This window comes from Amphiprion ocellaris, chromosome 5 (genome assembly GCF_022539595.1).
Source record: "Amphiprion ocellaris isolate individual 3 ecotype Okinawa chromosome 5, ASM2253959v1, whole genome shotgun sequence".
Classification (NCBI taxonomy): Eukaryota; Metazoa; Chordata; class Actinopteri; family Pomacentridae; genus Amphiprion; species Amphiprion ocellaris.
The window spans coordinates 5,343,589-5,362,401 of NC_072770.1; the positions used below are offsets into that span (position 1 = coordinate 5,343,589).

An 18,813-nucleotide genomic window follows, 5' to 3' on the forward strand; every position below is an offset into this window, starting at 1 on the left:
CAGAGTCCTGACCTCAACCCCATAGAACACCTTTGGGATGAATTAGAGCAGAGACTGAGAGCCAGGCCTTCTGGTCCAACATCAGTGTGTGACCTCACAAATGCGCTTCTGGAAGAATGGTCAAAAATTCCCATAAACACATTCCTAAACCTTGTGGACAGCCTTCCCAGAAGAGTTGAAGCTGTTATAGCTGCAAAGGGTGGACCGACGTCATATTGAACCCTATGGATTAGGAATGGGATGTCACTTACGTTCATATGCGAGTCAAGGCAGGTGAGCGAATACTTTTGGCAATATAGTGTATGTGCATTAACCACTGTGGGCACCAGTTCAGACAATATATGACTGCGAAGCACTCCTCGTAGATATGCATACTTTTAAAACAATGCAATGATTGTGCACAATGTGGATGCCACCTCTCAGTAAATAATACCTTTCAAGTATTCAGTCAAGCCATAGTACAAAAAGTATTTTCTGCAATTTCCTATTTATGTTAATGCTAATATTCACCTATAGTTACCATTAAAAGTATTCAGTCTTGTCTGAAGTTTTCCTTTTTGTTGCTGTGAAACATTGAATTGAGGTCCATTTAATTTGACTTTACAAAGGGTTTACAAAAAAAAGATTCTTTCACATCAAAATGAAAAAAAAGACTTCTATAAAGTGATGTCAATTAATTAAAATAAGTGATTGCATTAGTATATACCTGCTTCAGGCTAATATTTAGTTGACGCACCTTTAGTCGAAATTAAAGCATTGAGCTGATAGGTCTCAGTCAGCCTAGTACACCCAGACACTGCAGTTTTACCTTAGTCTTCTTTGCACTACTGTCAGGTTGCATAGGGATTGTAAGTGAACAGCCCTTTTCAAGTTCAGCCACAGATTGTCAGTTGGATTGAGGTCTAGTCTCTGACTCGGCCACTCCAGAACATTCAAGTTGTTGTATATAACCCTTTCTGTGTAGCTTTCATGTATGCTTCAGCTAATTGTCTTGCTGGAAAGCAGATCTTCTACCAAATTGCAGGTCACTTGCAGTATCAGTTGTCCACCAGGATTTTTCTATACATTCATTTTATCCTCTACCTTTGCAAGCCCTCTAGAGCCTGATGCTGAGAAGTATTTTTCACATTGTGATGCTGCCACCACCTTGCTTCATGGGGAGAATGGTGTGTTTGTGATGATGCGCAATGTTTGGTGAAAACCAAACTAAGCATCTGATCTGATGGACAAAGAGCTTAGTTTTGGTCTCATCAGATCAAAGAACCCCCTTCCAATTGACTATAGTGTCTCCCACATGCATTCTGCCAAAGACTAGTTAAGATTTATTACAAACACACAACGGGATATTCAGTGACTTCAAAATTTTCATGTATTCATCCCCTGACTTGTGCTTTTCAATATTCTTTTCACATAGATGCTAGGAGTGGTCTTTTGTCTTCATGGTGTTGTTGCAGCAGAGTACCAACTCACCAGTGACTGTCTCAAGTTATTGTCTTTATACAATACAATCCAACCCTCACTGCTGAGGGTGAAGATGGAGAGAGTGGGGGTCAGTGACCAGCTGGCTGCATGGACCATGGACTACCTCACAGACAGACCTCTGTATGTGAAGCTACAGGACTGTGTGTCTGATGTGGTGGTCTGCAACACAGGAGCCCCCCAGGGTACAGTACTCTCACCTTTCCTCTTCACCCTCTACACATTGGACTTCCGCTACTCTACAGACAGTTGTCATCTCCAGAAGTTCTCCAATGACACTGTCATCATAGGATGCGTGTCAGAGGGGAACGACTGTGAGTACAGGAAGGTCATCATGGACTTTGTCTACTGGTGTGAACAGAACCACCTCCAAATGAACACCAGCAAGACAAAGGAGATGGTGATCGATTTCCACAGGAAACCCTCATACATTCCACAGCTGATTATCCAGGGACTTGACATTGAGAGAGTGAGGACCTACAAGTACCTGGGTGTTCACCAAAATAACAAACTGGACTGGACAGATAACACTGACTCTCTGTATAAGAAGGGTCAGTGTCGTCTATACCTGCTGAGGAGACTCGCATCATTTGGTGTGAGCAGGCCTCTGCTGAAGACCTTTTATGACACTGTGGTGGCATCCATGGTCTTCTATGCAGTGGTGTGCTGGGGAGGAGGATGCTCTGAGTGTGATAAGAACAGACTAAACAGACTGATAAAAAGAGCAGCTCAGTCTGTGGCTGATCCCTGGACTCCATGGAGGTGGTGGGAGAGAGGAGGGCTCTGGCCAAACTGTCTTCTATCATCGTAAACTCCTCCCACCCTCTGCATCAGACTGTGAACTCCTTAAGAAGCTCCTTCAGCAACAGACTGGTACACCCTAAGTGTAAGAAGGAACACTTCCACAGGTCGTTTATTCCAGCATCTGTTAGATTGTACAATGCTGCATTATAAACTTCACTGTGTACTGCTGCACTTTTTTCTTCCCCCAATTTACACATGCATCCACCTACTTATGTGCAGTAACTGATACCTCATCCTCCTGTATGTAGTCTTCTGCACAGTATTTAAAAAAAAATCTGTATATTTATCTGTAATTTTTGCACCGTGTTTTTTTCTTATTTATTCTTGCACTGCCTTTATATTTTTATACTTTTTCTTTGGAGCTGCTGTAACGGTGAACTTTCCCCACTGTGGGATCAATAAAGTTTATCCCTATCCTTACAATCACTGGAGGCACCATTCACTGGACTCAGATGATCTCCTTTTGACTAGTTATGTAACTTGCAACACCAATTGGCTGCACTTGTGTTGAATTAAGTGAATCTGTTTTCACTTTGACATGAAAGAGTCTTTTTTGTAAATTCTTGTCAAAAAAAGCCAAATTAAATAGACCATGATTCAATGTAGATAAAAGCAACAAGGGAGGAAATTTTTTCAAGAATTGTGGCTACATTTTATAGAAATTGTATCCTAAGATTCTATAAAACAAATATTATACACACTACATATTGTTAGTTTAAAGCTCATTGTGTCCTATATAGGTATACGTATTCTTTAACCAAGACATGAAGCAAGCTGTTTCAAAGGAGAAAGGTTTGTAGTGGGACTACTGGGGTGTCAGGTGTGACGTTGTGGCAATGGTAAATGGTTTACATGTCTCACTGATCAGGTAGAGCCCCTTAGCAGAATTTTGCTCAGGGCCCCAGGGAGGTCAGGCCCAGCTCTGTAGCCAAAGAATACTGATTGCTATTAATGTGTATAGTCTGTTTTCTGTATAACGGAGTGAATGGTACATTTGTTCTGTACATGAGGTCTTATTGTCCTTGAAGCATGAAGTGTCAGCAAATAGCGTGGTTCTCTGTAGACAAATGCTAACACCAGTGATGAGAGTGATTATTAGTTCATCCTGCAGGTGATGGATGCACTCTGGGAAGAAGGCAAACTGGCAGAGGCAGTGTGATGCTCTGGGTAAAGTTCTGCTGGGAAACCTTGGGTCCTGATGTTCATGTGCATGTTAGTTTGTCTTGTACTCCCAACATAAACAGTGTTGCAGACCACGTACACATCTTCATGGTAATTGTATTCCCTAATGGCAGTGGTCTCTCTTAGTAGGATAATGCTCTCTCAGAGTGTTGACTTGGCCTCCAAATCCCCCAGATCTCAATGCAATCTGAGCATCTGTGGGATGTGCTGGAAAAACAAGTCTGATCTGTGGAGGCCCCCTACAAGTCATCTCAGGGTGTTTCACATAGTAAGAGGCAGATAGTAGTGTTTCAGCAGATAAGACTTTGGCCTACAGACTGACTGGCTACAAAAAGTCAGGGGTTCAAGTCCCAGCAACACAACTGTTGGGCCCTTGAGCAAGGCTCTTATGCTTTTTTGCTCCAGGAATGTTGCAGTGTGACTGCGATCTGTCCCCAGCTGCCTATCAAGCTATATATGTGAGGAGACAACTGTGAGATCTATGGAGTATACCAAAGACTTTACAATATTATATTATAGAGAGGAATCCAACAATTACTGAGTGACTGGGGGAAGAAAAATCTCTATTTTAAGATAAAGAAACTTCTAGCACAAAGACCATTTGTGGTGATCGGTTGGGATGAGCTGTTTTGGCAGCACCAGGATGTCCTACACGGTGTCTCAGTAGTGTTTTAATGTTTTGGCTGATTGGTGGTAGCAGAAATCCTGCGTTACAAACTCTGGGGGTGGAGGTTAGAAGACTCAGGCATTCCCTAGTATTATGCATTGTGAGAAACATAGCAAGTCAGGATATTTCGCTCTCAGTTGCTTTAGTTTTGAATTTTATTGTAACTTTTGTGAGATTGTGGAAGTACTGCTTGTGGACCAGTCATGCCCCTGCCAACATCCAATCCCTTCAGATAATAATAAGGTCAACACTGGGCCAGATACCGATCTAGTCTGTCTGTGTATGTCCATTCCTCGTGGAATGAAAAACATATTATTATGTTTATAGCTGGTTCTGCTTGCATTTCATGTATCACCTATGAGAATTCGATGGCACATACCACATCTAGCCCCTGAAAGCACTTTATTGCAATGTTCAGCTGCTGTTCAGTTATTAATAAACAAAAGCAAACAAACAACCTGGAAATGTATTTTGGCTCTGGAATGTCACAGTTTTTTCTTAAATAAACAGTTTTGGCTCTAAGCCCCAAAACAACTGTTCTCCGAGCTGCTCTGTAATCTCCTGCATGTAGCATTGTGCACAGTTAACCTTGCAGTAAGCTGTTGCTGTATTCTGTGAAACCTAAATAATACAGTTCTGAGAGGACAAATCAAATACTCCCAATGGAACAGTCTGCAGCAGATCTCAATCTCCTGAGGTGCAGTTTGCACAGCTTGGACGTGGTTATAGGATGTCCTGTGGGCAGCAATAATTTAGAGTTTCTGGAGATTCTAAATTGTAATTCACCTTATCAGCCAGCTGTGTTTTCGCTGAGTGGTGGATTAGTCATTGAATTGCTGTCCACGTTGGACTGTTGCTTGTAATCCATCACTGCAAAGCAGCCCACCTTCTCCCCAACGCTCCCAGCAGCAGCAGCAGCAGCAGCAGCAGCAGCAGCAGCAGCAGCAGCAGCAGCAGCAGCAGCACACACTCCTAGCTCCTCGCCCAGTTCCACTCACTCAGTTGTCCTGTTTTATAATTGGTTTGGCAGCATGAAGGAGGGTTAGATGGGAATTTAATGGATGCTTTCCTTTAATGCAAAATGTGTTGATATGTTAATAAAATGCAAGGTGATTTTTCATGCTTGTTCTCTTTACAGATTGAGAAGATTATGAACTTGATTGGAGCAGGGATTGAAACATCCAAAAACAGACAGCCCACACCAAGCACAGGTAATGCTTTAAAATCTGTTTTCAAGTCATGGTAACAGACTTTATTTGTGCACTATGGAGTGTTTTTTTTTCTCAAAGATGTGACTATGTGGTGTGTAATTTATTATTTGGATAATTCAAATTGACATTTGGCTCTGGGGATTAAGTGAATCTTCATCCATTATCCATTCATCTAACTCTTAATTGCCCTTGGTGCTGCATTGATGACACTCCTTTAGAGTTTATTGAACAGGAATTATATGTAACATTTGCAGCAACCAAATGTGCAACTGTTTTCTAAGAGTTGCTATCTAGCGGTTAGTCTTTCTGTTCTTACAGAAATCTCCCAGAAATTCAAGCTGACATTTGTTTGGCACATCCTTGGTGCTATTTGTTGCACACAAGGTTTCCACTTTATGGGAAATCTGATTCTAAATTCCCCTTGCTGTCGTATTTTTTACTCTAGCTACTGTATATCTCAATAGGGCTTGAATTGATAGTACGCTTCATCAAGTGTCCTTCAGGCAGTGCAGAGGGAGAAGCCAGCTGGCATCAGCTCGGTTTGTTTAGATAACACTCCTGAGTTGATACAGTGTAAACCTACCTCCATTAGATACTCTGCCATAAGGAGGTTCATCATACAGGACTGTGGAATAGCTTTTCAAAGCAAAGGGCTGCTTTTTACATGCCAAATCACATTTATTTAGATAAAATTTTCATTAGTTATGCGCAGCATGCTTCGTGGACTACCCGCATCTGCTGACCACAGCAAGGTGTAACACCAGCCAGTGCAGAAACAGTAAAATGATTGTGATTAAAAAAACGTTAGGATGGGTGCTGGGGTTTTTAAAAAAAAGACATCGGACTTTACATGAATTAGGACTTAATGCTGTAGCACCATTTAACTCTCCATGTGTCATCAGGTAATTACTGTATAATTTCTGGCATCACATCTTCTCATCTTTTTTTTTCTTCAAAGACAACATTTTAAAAATGTAATTATATGACCACTTTTGATATTTTAGCATCTCTTTATTTCCAAAGGTCATCTGAATTTAAATTTCTGTTGTACTCACCAAGTTTCATGTAAAGAAGAGGCCTGAAGAAAACTGATTTCTTTTCACCTCAAGAACAAAAGGTTGTATCATAGAAATACATACTAACGATAAAAAGAAAGAATTTTAATTATATCACCTTTCAGAAACAAAATGCACATCACCCTACAAAATGTAAAGAGACACTCAAAATACTAAAATACATTTAGGAAGGGATCATATCTAAACTGAGAAATTATGAAAAAGAATCATGAAATAAAAGAATTGTCAGCTATCATTACCTCTTTCACCATATTACATAATAATATATTCACTCATGCTGTTTCAGACCAAATGAAGCCACATTTTAAACAAAGCTGGTGTCCACTGCAGCGTTAATTTATGATTTTAATTGTAAGTGGACTTCCAGCTCACTGAGCATTCTTAGATTAATTGCTATCCAAACAATTAAGACCTGAAGTTATTCCACATTACGTAAGAGGAAACATGGTGTTTGTTTTCCTTTTTTTCCACACTTATAGGTGTGTGCTATTTATAGTCCCCATTTGAGGGATGGCATGCTGAAAGTGTCCCAGATTCAGCTGAGTCATGCAGTTGCTGCTCCGATTTTAATCGGAGATTGTGCACAAGTAGTTCCGGAGGTTGTGAGGATGCTTTTGTTGCTGTTTTTGTATGTGTCTCTCAGTAAAGAGGTCATATTCCTTTTTTCCCACAATGTGATAAAAGGGAACAAACAGGTACCCTTCAGAATAATCACCAGGAGAGGGAGGGAGATGCACAGTAGAAGAAGGATTACACAAAGATGGAAACCTAAATTGTAAATCTTCATCCTACTTTTATCTTTTTATTGTGACAGAACTGGGAAAACCTTATCCTCTATCCCTATTTTGTGTATTTTGAGTTTTCCTTGTATAGCCCCACAGTCCCTCTCATATTGAAAGTCAGGAATGGTCAGTTCATCTTCTGGTTCAGATTTCAGAACATCAGATGTTTGTGGCTATCAAAAACATTTTCGTGCAATTTTGCACCCGCTCAAGGATGAGGTTATTAGTGTTGTGTGTCCGTCAAGCGTGTGTCGATTGTGTGCTAAGAGAGCAACTGAGTAAATGAGCTTAAAACGAGAGAGGGAGTGGAGAGAGCAAGCACAGCTAACAGCACACAGGAGGCATCGGCTCGGTTTGTGTACAGGCACGCTGACGTTCAAAGGAAAAGAGTCCGCCTTCAGTTTCCCTGAATTAATTCAGCTTTGCGGCTCATTTTCTCCAGTGCTTGGGTGTGTTGACAAGGAGCTACTGCTTTTCCTCCTGCTCTGATAAAGAGGTACGGCTTTATCTGGGCACAACCTCAACCTTGCTCCTTAGTAAATAGACCTCGCTGGGCACATCATGGAGCTGAGTCTAGACCTTGTAGTGCTCAAACAGAACAGAAACCCACATGGACAGATATGACAGCTTGGCCTATTTAACAGGAGATAAGACAGTGACACACCCCCCACCCCCCACCCCCCACCCCCCACCCCCCCCCCAAAAAAAAAAAACACGAAGGAAGGAGCATTGGATACTCTGTCAGTCTGTAATTAGGTCCTACTATTGTGGGAGGTGTTGCTGTCCCAAATGAATGGAAGTAATTGGGTGGGGTAGCTGGTATTTTTAACACTCCTTGTCTGAATCTTGTGGCGTAAAAGCTGAGTTTGCTATGAGGCTCAGGAGGAAAGAATAAAGAAGGACGAGGAGGAGTTGTGGGATCTCGTAGTGAATCATAATTAGTCCACTTCAATCCTTCTTACTTCCTATTACCATCTTATCTCGCCCGTATGTTTCATCGCCTCCTCCTCTATTAGTCTTTTTCTGTGTCTTATCTGTCTCTTGCTCATTCTCTCCTTCCCCCTTTCCATCATTCTTCTCCTCAGTCAGAGCAAATCTGATAGCAGCCTCTCTTCCCGATAACGAATGATGAGCACCGGTCCTTGTGGATGACTGACGGGTCACAGAGATCTGACCTGGCCTTTTACCTGATTGTTAACGCCAGAGCAACATGGGTATAGGTGGCCAATTACAGAGGTTCAATCAATAGCCCTTCACTTTACCTCTCTTCTGTTGTCGCTGCTTCTCCTTGCCCTGACTGCCTCACTGACTAGCTGACTACCCGTCTGGGAATGTGTGAGGTGATTGCAAGCAACTTGAAAAGGCTGCATAATCACACTCTGCCTGCAGCTGTACCCAGATAACACCAGTGTTGGACGCAGTAGGCAGCAGAACTGCATAGGTGGGTGCAAGAGTAAAATGGTGCTGTGTAGTGTTTTTTTTCTCTTAGCCCGAGTCTATCTGAATTTTATATCATCTCACTTGCTTATCCAGGCTTTTCCTGTAAGTAGCTTCTGTTGTGCACTGAAAATGGTTGACGTGACATGAGCATCTGGAAGTACATAATGGAATTTGCCTCTTTTCTGTCATGCTGCATAACTGGGCGAGATGGAGAAGAGACAGGCCTGGAAGACTTCTCTTCTCTTCTCTTCTCTTCTCTTCTCTTCTCTTCTCTTCTCTTCTCTTCTCTTCTCTTCTCTTCTCTTCTCTTCTCTTCTCTTCTCTTCTCTTCTCTTCTCTTCTCTTCTCTTCTCTTCTCTTCTCTTCTCTTTCCTCCTATACAAGTGCATTACAGACTCTGCTGAGTTGAATCAATGCTGCCCCCCCTTGTCCTATCATCAAAGTAAGATGTAAATGAATTAAAGCCTTCTGGTAATAAGCAGAGGTTTGAGGAGACTCTTTGTTAGCCAAAATAAAAATTAAAAAAACCCTGCAATTACTCCTGCAGAACAGGATGGAGGTTCCGTTATCCCTTTATCTTCGAATCATTCTTTACACGCAGACACATATAGGAAAAAAAGACTGTGATTTTGGGCTCTCAGTGCTTGTTCCTCGGCTCTGATGGTGGTGTCCTTTCTGCGCTGGCAAGATCAGAGTGTTTCTGTGCAATTCTAATCAGTGCAGTGCAGGGAGAGAAGGGGAGAGGTAGGTTAAGGAGACACCGTACTGGTGAGCATGTGTGCATTTGTATCAGAAATAGAGGGGGGCGAGACAGGAGGGGAAAAGGGGATAGAGAGGCAGACGAAGAGGGAGAAGGAGTGTTTGCATTTTTCTGTGTGTTTGAGAGGCAAAGGAGCGAGACAGAGTGAGAGAGAGTGCGAGCCAGGGAGGGAGAGAGAGAGAGCAGCAGAGGGAGGGGAATTGATATAGTGGGAGAAAGAGGGAGAGGTGGTTACGTGGAGCAGCACCCCACTTCATCAGGCAGCATACGGCAGCCCTGCAGTGCCATCACACTGTATGGGAATGGGGCTATGAGATCGAGAGCGAGAGAAAGAAAAGCAGAGAGAGCAAGAAGAGGGGTGGGGGGGAGTTAAAAAAGAAGAGCTTGAGGGATTTGCTCAGATGAAAAGGGGGGGATGATCACTGAGTCTGTTGCCTGTCGTGGATGCGGGAAGGATGTGGCAGCAGTGGCTGAGGCTGAGGCACATCCGTGGTCTTCTGTGTTGAAGTAGCCGGCGTCAGGACGTTATGCCCTGTGAGCAGTGAGGGGTAACGCGTGTGAGCCAGCAGCAGCTGCTGTGACTGCATCTGCGCTGCCTGCATGTCTCAGACAGGCAGGGGATGCAGCAAACCTCTGCCGTGAGCACAGAGGCTGCTAGCTGTACCCAGCGAGGAGAAGAGCCAGGTGGGCTGGGGTGGGAGCGGGGGGCGTCTGCATTAGGAAGAAGCTAGCTTAACCTCCGCTGAGGTCTTGCAGTGATCCTTGCTCTCAGAGTCAAGAGGCTCACCTGCCCGTCTGCTGGATCTGAACCTGGATTTTACTGCTTTGAGAGATGAGAAGCACGTTCTCTGACGGAGCCGCACAGCCAGCAGCCTGCTGAAGAGTGTGAATGCTGGGCAGCACAGGGAGCGCTGGCACCACCAAGGACACACAGCCTTTTTCCACTGGCAGACAGCTTACCTGGAGCTTTGTCAAGGAATATATACTTGGATTTGATTATGAATTGAGGAGTTTGGAATTGGCACACTGTGGAAATCCTAAGCCAACGTTTCTTTGATGTAGGATTTACAATATGTCTACCTGACCATACTCCGTGTGGCTCTGGAGTAAGGACGAAATATGATTTAAGCAAATGTGTATTCCTTGATCAAAAATAACATGAGTACCTCAACAGTACTTTAGAATGCTGCTACCTTCATTGTATGAGCCTTGTCCTAGCTCTCAAAGAGGTTGACCAATGAAGCCATGGGACTCAGCCAGAGCTTTACAAGTATGTGGTGAAAACCCTGACAAATTCATTTTTGGGGGAACTGAATATTTCTGTGTTGCGTCCTGATGGAGTAATTACTGATTTTAGAATAAATGACGGGGATATTTTTTAGCAGAGTAAATAATGTGTGATATATGAAAATGTCTCATTTAGTGATAAATAATTTCCATTTTCCCTCAGCCTGAAAAATTAACGTTCAGTATTGTTATGTTTTTTTGGACTAGCTAGACATTTGCTTTTACACTTGCTCATCTGCTCACTAAAGGAATGTTTAGTGAGCCCTGTTTGTTGGAAGATGCCGTAGTGGCTCAGTCCAACATAACTAACAATACCAAGCTTCAGATGGGCTTCTTTCCCTGCACTACCTCCACCCTCGCCTGACATTTCCAGTCAGTCACACTAACACCAGTGGGTGTATATTAGCCTAGTCAGTCCCCTGCAGGGCTCGAGTGGTGCCTGCAGCACTTCCTACCCTCCTCCTGTGTTTTGAGTTTAGCCGGGCCCCCGCCTGTATTGTGGGAGCCCCTCAGCCCCGGCCTGGACCCTGTCTCCCCCCCACCCCGCCTGGTGCTGCTGCACTCGGCTCTGCCTCTGCTGGCCGAGGATGATGTGGCAATGCCATGTGTCGTCCTCTGAGTGCCGCTGCTACCGGCTGAACGGCTTCTCCCTGCTGAAGCGCTTCCCTCTCTCGGCAGATGGGGCCTGTGGTAAAGCCCTGGACCAGCCGGTGGGAGAGTGGCTGGAGCACGTGGGGCTGCCGCAGTACGAGAGCAAGTTCCTGCTCAATGGCTTTGACGACCTACGATTCATGGTGAGTCACCTGCAGCATGTCATCTCAGGGGTCGCTTCCACTTTACATCACCCTGTCTCTCCCTGTGTCAGCCTAGCTGCATTTGTCTTTTTGTGTCACCACTCTGCTCTCTCACCCTCTGCTTGTCTCTTTGTAGCTCCACCTCCCCCACCCTCATCCCCCTATTTTGCTTCCTCACTCATCCTTCCACACTTTCTTCTCCCCTTCATGAAGCCTCTTCACCTCGGTGCAGTGCATGACCCCGCTAAGATTTATGGGCACTCGCTGGATCCTTTTAAAGAGTATGGCCTGTCACCAGTAGCAAGACAAATGACAACCAAAACCCATTAACTTTTTTCCCAGTATTCCCAATCATGTTATCTCATTTACTGTACAGTCCTGCAGTTACCTCCTCTCCCCCCATATTGAATCCTCCTGATTTACAGACCCTGGACTTAAATCTCCGTGTAGATTCAGTCAGATGACCCCCAAAAAACATCCCTCAATTTAAACACACTGTGATTTACTCCAAATACTCTTTGCATGGTTGCTTGCAGAATCTCACTAAATCCCTCTCCCGTTATGCTCTGCACTGTGTTTGTGGTGCTTATGAGACAGTCTTGCAATAACTGCACATAGTATGGTTACACTGCAGCAACATGCTCTAATGCTCTAATTATATACGGCATGCTCGTGGATATAAAAATTTAATAACACGTTTGCATGCAGGCGTTTATTTTGGTTATAAATTTATTATTTCGCCAGTAAGTATATATCCACAGAATTTTCCCACCATGGAGTTTAAAAAACATGATCACAGAGAATCAGTGTTTTGCATTTTTGAATTGCCTCAGTCTGATTAGACATTAATAAATTAATTTAACTGCAGCTCGAAATACGTCCACAATCTGACTAAAAGCGTTATCATGTATCCTGTAAAGAACATTGCAAGGAAACACGAGATTGCATTTGGCAGTGATTGTAGAACATTACATTTTCCATCCACTGGTCATGTTTCTCTGAAAACATGGCTGTGCACTGTAAATAAGTAGGCCCAAAGGGTAAATGTGGACATTTCTCAGACCACTGAACTGCATTAACACAATGGGTTATGCAGCAATCAGCCACAACATTAAAACCAACAGAACAAAACTGTGTGGTTCTCACTCTGACCCTGTGATGTCTGGACTCCACAGACCACTGAAAGTGTCGTGTGGAATCAAGCACCAAGACGTTAGCAGTACAGCCTGTCCTGAGATGACTCATGTTGTGAACTGGTGCTATATAAATAGAATTGAATTGAGTTGCCAGGTGGGACCTCCTTGGATCAGGCTTGTTTTTTTCACAGCATCCCACAAATGCTTGATCAGATTGAGATCTGGGAATTTGGATGCCAAGTCAACACCTTGAGCTCTTTGCCATCTTCCTAAAACCATTACTGAACAACTTCTGCAGTGGCAGGGAGCATTATGCTGCTAAGATAGGACACTGCTATTATGGAATACTGTTGCCATGAAGGGGTATATATGGTCTGCAACAATTTAGGAAGGCAGTACATGCTAAATTAAAATGCTTATTGATGTAAGGAGCACAAGAAAATCACCCAGAGCATCACACTGCCTCCAGAGATGTGCTTTCTTCTCACAGTGCATTCTTCTGCCATCTTTTCCCAGGTAAATGACACATATATCCCAGAGATATGTAAAAGAAAATGTGATTAATCAGACCAGGCCACCTCCATCAGTTGCTTCATGGCATGCTGATACTCATCTGCATTTTCTAAGAGCTATCAGCAGAGGACAGGGCTTAGCAGGGAAACTCTGACTGTTCTATGGTTCTATGGCAGCACCGTACGCAGCCAGCTGTGATGCTCTGTGTGATCTGATATCTTTCTATCATTCTATATATTTTTGAAGCAATTTTAGCTAAATAGCTTTTCTGTAGAATCCAAAGACGTGCCAGCCTTCGCTCCCTATGCACATCAGTGAGCCTTAGGAGTTTATGGCCCTGTTTACGGTCCAATAGTTGTCCTTCCTTTGACTACTTTTGGTGGGTACTAACCACTGCATACTGGGAATACTTCACCAGATCTGCCTTTATGGAGATGCTCTGACCCAGCTGTCTATCCATCATAATTTGACCCTTGTCAGAGTCACTCAGATCGCCACGGTTGCCCAGTTTCCCTGCTTCCAACACATGAACATCAAGAATTTACTGCTCACTTGCTGCCTATTATAGCCCACCCACTGAAATGTGCCATTGTAACGAGATAATCAATGTTATTCAGTTCACTAGTCAGTGGTTTTAATGTTGTGGCTGATCAGTGTGTGTGTTACATCTGTTTGTCACAGCAGAGCTCAGTTAAGTGAGACCAGTACACTCAGAGAGAAAGTGATTGTATTCATAATGCGTTCCAGTTGAGAAGTGCTGCTCCCAGTTTTGTTTTTCTTTCTGGGTGGCATGAGATCACAATATAATGGGAGTACTTAAGAGCATTTGATGGCTCCTATGATGAGATGTGCTGCAGATACAAGCTTTAGACTCAAATTTATATTAGTGCATGAGATGACACCGAGGCTACAAGAGTCGTAATGTATGTGCTTCGAGCAAAGGAGGACAGTAGAAGTGGGTGATACGGATTATCAGTAGACCAATAAATCATTTAGAATGTATTTACCAGTATTAATGCCGATACAATAGTATTCATGTATTGAAAAGTGCAGTAAGCAGATGATCTCAAAGATAAATTTGAGATCATTTAGAAACATAGAGATTTAAAAATGCTATTTGTCCAATTATGGGAAAGTTATTTCTCAACTCTAAAGGGTTCTGCTCAGCAAATATTGGGAGTGTTGATAAAATTATTCCCCTCAAAATACCTCAACTTCAGGTATCAGTTAAAAGTCAGTTCCCGTTCCTTAGTAGTTCTCTGATTTTCCAAATTTTAAATCCCTGTACGTTACTGCCTGTGACTCATAGATCGACTTTTTATGTAAAGTAACATGAGATGTGTGGCTCTAAAACTTAGCTGGTGGTCCACCATGACTCATTGAAGCCAGCCCAAAGCTGAAACACTGAATTTTATAATTATACTGAAAGAAACTGGATTTAATGTGAGTGGTCACATCACAAGCAACACCTGACTCACTGTGTAGAGCCACTATTAGAACAACATATTTACCTGATCCACGGTACATATCGTGGTCACTATTCTAACATTTTTTTTCAAAGTTATAGAAAATGTGTGGTTATGTAATTAATCTATGTAAAAAAAAAAAAGCATTTCTTATATTTTTTCAAAATTTCATTTTATCATTGTATGTGAAATATCAAGTGTATTGCAATAATGATATATATCAGAACACATACAATTTTCATTAATTGTAATGAAGAAATAGATTAGAAGAAGAAATTGGAATTATGTTTTTTTTTTTAAACAAATCTAGTAAATTAAATGTGTGATATAAAAAGTGCTTCATTAAATTGATGAAGGAATCCTGTAAATCAAATGTTGCCATGAGTCAGTCCTTCCCGTTGATTTGTTACATGATCAGTAGCAGCCTGATACATCTGGCGGGATGAAACAAATGACTACATCAGTTTCTCTTCCCTCATGATAAATGTTTATATGGCCACAAACTGTACAGGTATCTCGAGTAGTGATAAAGACAATAAAGCAACCTTCTTGTCTGACTGGGTTTAAAGAACCCATGTTGATCAAGCTTTGCCGGATGTAATGTGATAACGACTGTGGGTCATCAGGCATTCTGATGTTCATTTTCATGCCACAGCTAATGTGTCTGATGGACTTGACACATCAAGGAAATAAATCATTAGCTTCACAAGGCAAATTACCCTTGGATATTTACAAGGATGTGGAGGTTGCAAACAAGGGAAAGGTCAGCGTAGTCAGGCAGGCTTTGTGAATGTTTAATACTGTGCCCTTTTAGATTGTGTCAGATTCGCTTCACATGTGATCAATCTGACTGAACTTGAATATCGCGACTCATTTGTGGGATTTATTCCGAAGACGAGTAAACTAATGAACAGAGGGCAGCGCTGTGGCTCATTGCGAGTTCAGTGTCATGTCTGCATACATTTATGTTACAGCGTACGGAGGAGTTAACCGTGTCGGCGACTTACTCCACATGAAAACAAGCTCGGAGCAAATCCAAAGCAGGTTGTGTCCTTTGTAAGATCTGCAGAAAACCCTCCTCAGTCTAATTCTGCAGTGGCAGCATGCGAGCCGTACTGCACCTACAAACCACCGCTGTCACAGCTGAAGATGTACGGTGCTGCTTGGAAAGTTTCCTCGGGCCGCCCACCAGAGCAGGAGAGCAGGAACTCACAGGAGTCAGCAGGCCTCTCCTCATGAGATGATTGCTCTGAGATGCAGCTTTTGAGGGATCATAAATTATGAACAGCTGTGTGCCCATTCTCATAATTTTTACACGACGATTATCATTTTGTGCTCTTTCATGCTACCAGAAGTGGGGCGCCCGTAGCTTTCATTCTCTTTGGCCTTCATTCCCACACATTTTATTTCAGTCAGAAATTACACACAATTTATTTTTTCTTTATTTTTTTAATCGCGTTCTGCTTTGTTGCTCTGATGTCCAAACTAATGTGGAAATGATGCAAATTGTCTAGTGTAGAATATCTTACAAATTTCCCATCATGCATTTACATTGCATCTCCCCTGCATTAATATTGCATCAGACTCTGCAGCCCCTTCTTTTTCATATGTTATAATGTGGAGCCGAACATACATATTGAAACACATGAACCTTTTTTTTTTCTCTCTTCTCTCAGCCAGTTCATTATTATGCCCACTGACTTTTGAAAAAAGGAACAAAATTAGATTTTTATAAACAATTCCTCTGAGGGGCAGAGCAATAGAGCAATTCTAATTCACTGTTGCCTTAACTGAGTGCATTTAGTGAGATGAAGGACTTCTACCATGGCTACATCTGCAAGTCGTATCAGATTAAATCAAACTACCATAGCTCATAAGCTATGTAAGAACTGAACCATACATTCCCGTCACATGTTTCAAATGCAGCATGAAATAATAAGTTTGCAGAGTCTCCCGAGGCATCATCAAACTTCAGACTGTGTTAATAAAAGTAGAGAATCTATTTTGGGCCTCCCTTACATCAGACCATGCTTCATTTTGACCTTTATTCTAGCGATCAGTGAGTAATCTCCCAACTGCACCCTGATGCAGGCCTGAGAATACTGCTGCATTGTGCTCTGAAACTGCTCCAGTGAGAGCAGATTGAGTAAAGACTACAGAACATTTTAACATTCTTGGCCAGGAAGAATCAATCTACAGCAGTCCACAGGGGAAAACGCTTAGCTCAACATTTTCGTGGTTTTCCTCGTGTCTTTATTCCTGCCCGTAAACCTGAATAAGATGACAAAGCAACTGGAGCCGTGAATGAGTATGAACATCGACATGAAATAGGAAAGGATCGACTTTTCGGTCGAGATATCAGGATATAGACACCAGTAGTTGTTAGTCATTTCTTTGTCCTAAATGGCAGAATAGCTGCAAACTGTGGTGAAATAGTTTAATTTCTTTAGTGCCCCTCAACGAAACAACAGCAGCAAAGTGATCACATAGATGCTGCTGCAGCTATGAAGGCTTTGTTCCCTCTAAGTCGCACCAGATCAGATTGATTACTCTTGGCATGCACAATTTATTTGACTTCATTGTCCTCCCACACTGTTGTTACTGCTTGTGTCAGAGATGTGCGTATTCTGCGTATGTGTGCATGTTGTGTGTGATAAAAGCAAGTGTGTATTTGTACAGCAACAATTTCACCCGGGCAGTTAGATTGTAGAACAAGTCGTGATATTTTTCTTGACCCAAGTGAGGTTTTTGTGAGCGTGTGAATGAGATTTTTTTGTATTCCATGCTATTGTGCTCTATGCCCATATTGTGCTTTGTCTCCGTGCATGTGATTGTTGCACACATGTCTGTCTGATGCCTATGTCTGGGTGTGTGCCTGTGTGTGAATGTGTTTATTTGTGTGTCTCTCTTGTGTCTGTGTCCATGCAGGGAAGTAACGTGATGGAGGACCAGGATCTCAGAGACATCGGGATCACTGACCCAGGACACCGAAAGAAAATCCTCCACGCAGCACGCAGCTTGCCCAAGGTAATTATCATCATGTTATCCTCAGCACCGAGAAAGAACAGTGACTGACAGTGTCTCAGAAACAAAGCATGAATCCAGCTTCTTTACAAACAATGGCAGGTGAGCTAAAAATAGAAATGTGCTTTGGATTGATTGATAGAAATGCCATATTACTCGCTTGGGGTTCAGAGAGTTTAAGGCTTAAGTTAGAGTCCTTGCCTACTTACATATGTGTGTCTCTGCAGGTAAAAGCGCTGGGCTGTGATGGCAGCACATCTCTCGCCTCCTGGCTGGATGGCCTCGGCCTGCATGAATATCTGCCCAACTTCCTCTCAAGTGGCTACCGCACACTGGAGTGTGTTAAAAACCTGTGGGAGCTGGAGATTGTCAACGTAAGAAGCCCCTGATTGCTACTATCTAGTGTGGATATATGTAGTCATCAGCTTTGAATTCAGTTCCAAGGTTAACCTGAACTCACAGACTGCTCTCCTCTATGACAAGGCCACCTTGATTTGTGGCTCATGTTTGAGGTTAAGAAGAACTTAACAATGCAGTGCTGAAATATCAGTGAAGTGCTGGAAGCATTTTGAAAATCACTCAGTAATTCATAGATAACTGACAGATAATGTAAATTAAGAAGTAGTGACTGATGACAGGGAAATATGTAATTTGGTTTTATCATTATGGAAATAGTGTAAAATTTTATGATAATTAGTAATATATTAAACAAAAAACTGTTGCAGGAGATGCATGTCCTGGTCTTCTTCAACATATGTGCAGGTGTTGATCTGGTGATGTGTGGGAAGAAAAACACATTATCCTCAGCTGAAAAACAATTGTTTCCTTGGCTTTTTATTTATTTATTTTACAATTTTTTAAATTTAGTGTGAAATATTTGATCAAATAGATTCATCTGGCTGCTAAAAATGAAAAATATAGAACAATCTAAGAAGGAAAATCTGTCTGTGATTGACCAGAAACTGTGACAGTGATGTTATTTCTAAGAGTCACAAGTTAAACTAGGTGGAAAGTACTGAGCAACAGCAACTTCACAAACATCCATTTGATGTTTATACCTGATTAATTCATGGTGCACATATTTTCTGTTTTTGACTAAATGCAAATCTCATCAGTCTTGGTGGAAGAGTTCCAACAGACTGTTAAAAACAGCAGTAGAGCATCCAATATAACTTATAAGAAGTAACGAGGA

At 42.3% G+C, this 18,813-nt stretch overlaps 1 protein-coding gene across 6 annotated transcripts in view; it reads left to right on the forward strand.

Annotated features, from left to right (window-relative positions):
• The window catches only part of anks1ab (ankyrin repeat and sterile alpha motif domain containing 1Ab), a 67,251-nt gene that overhangs the window by 30,673 nt on the left and 17,765 nt on the right, over window positions 1-18,813 (forward strand). For 4 of the 6 annotated variants that reach the window (XR_008601799.1, XM_055010943.1, XM_055010944.1 and 1 more), the window contains exons 3-6: window positions 5,271-5,343; window positions 11,367-11,482; window positions 17,526-17,624; window positions 17,849-17,995. Coding sequence is in view for 5 of the 6 variants with exons in the window: in XM_055010943.1 (XP_054866918.1) it covers window positions 5,271-5,343; window positions 11,367-11,482; window positions 17,526-17,624; window positions 17,849-17,995 (435 nt within the window). In the remaining variant the exon portion in view is untranslated. Of the gene's footprint in view, window positions 1-5,270; window positions 5,344-9,541; window positions 11,483-17,525; window positions 17,625-17,848; window positions 17,996-18,813 lie in introns of those variants that run through there. The other 2 variants (XM_055010946.1, XM_023287595.3) reach the window with 2 other exon arrangements.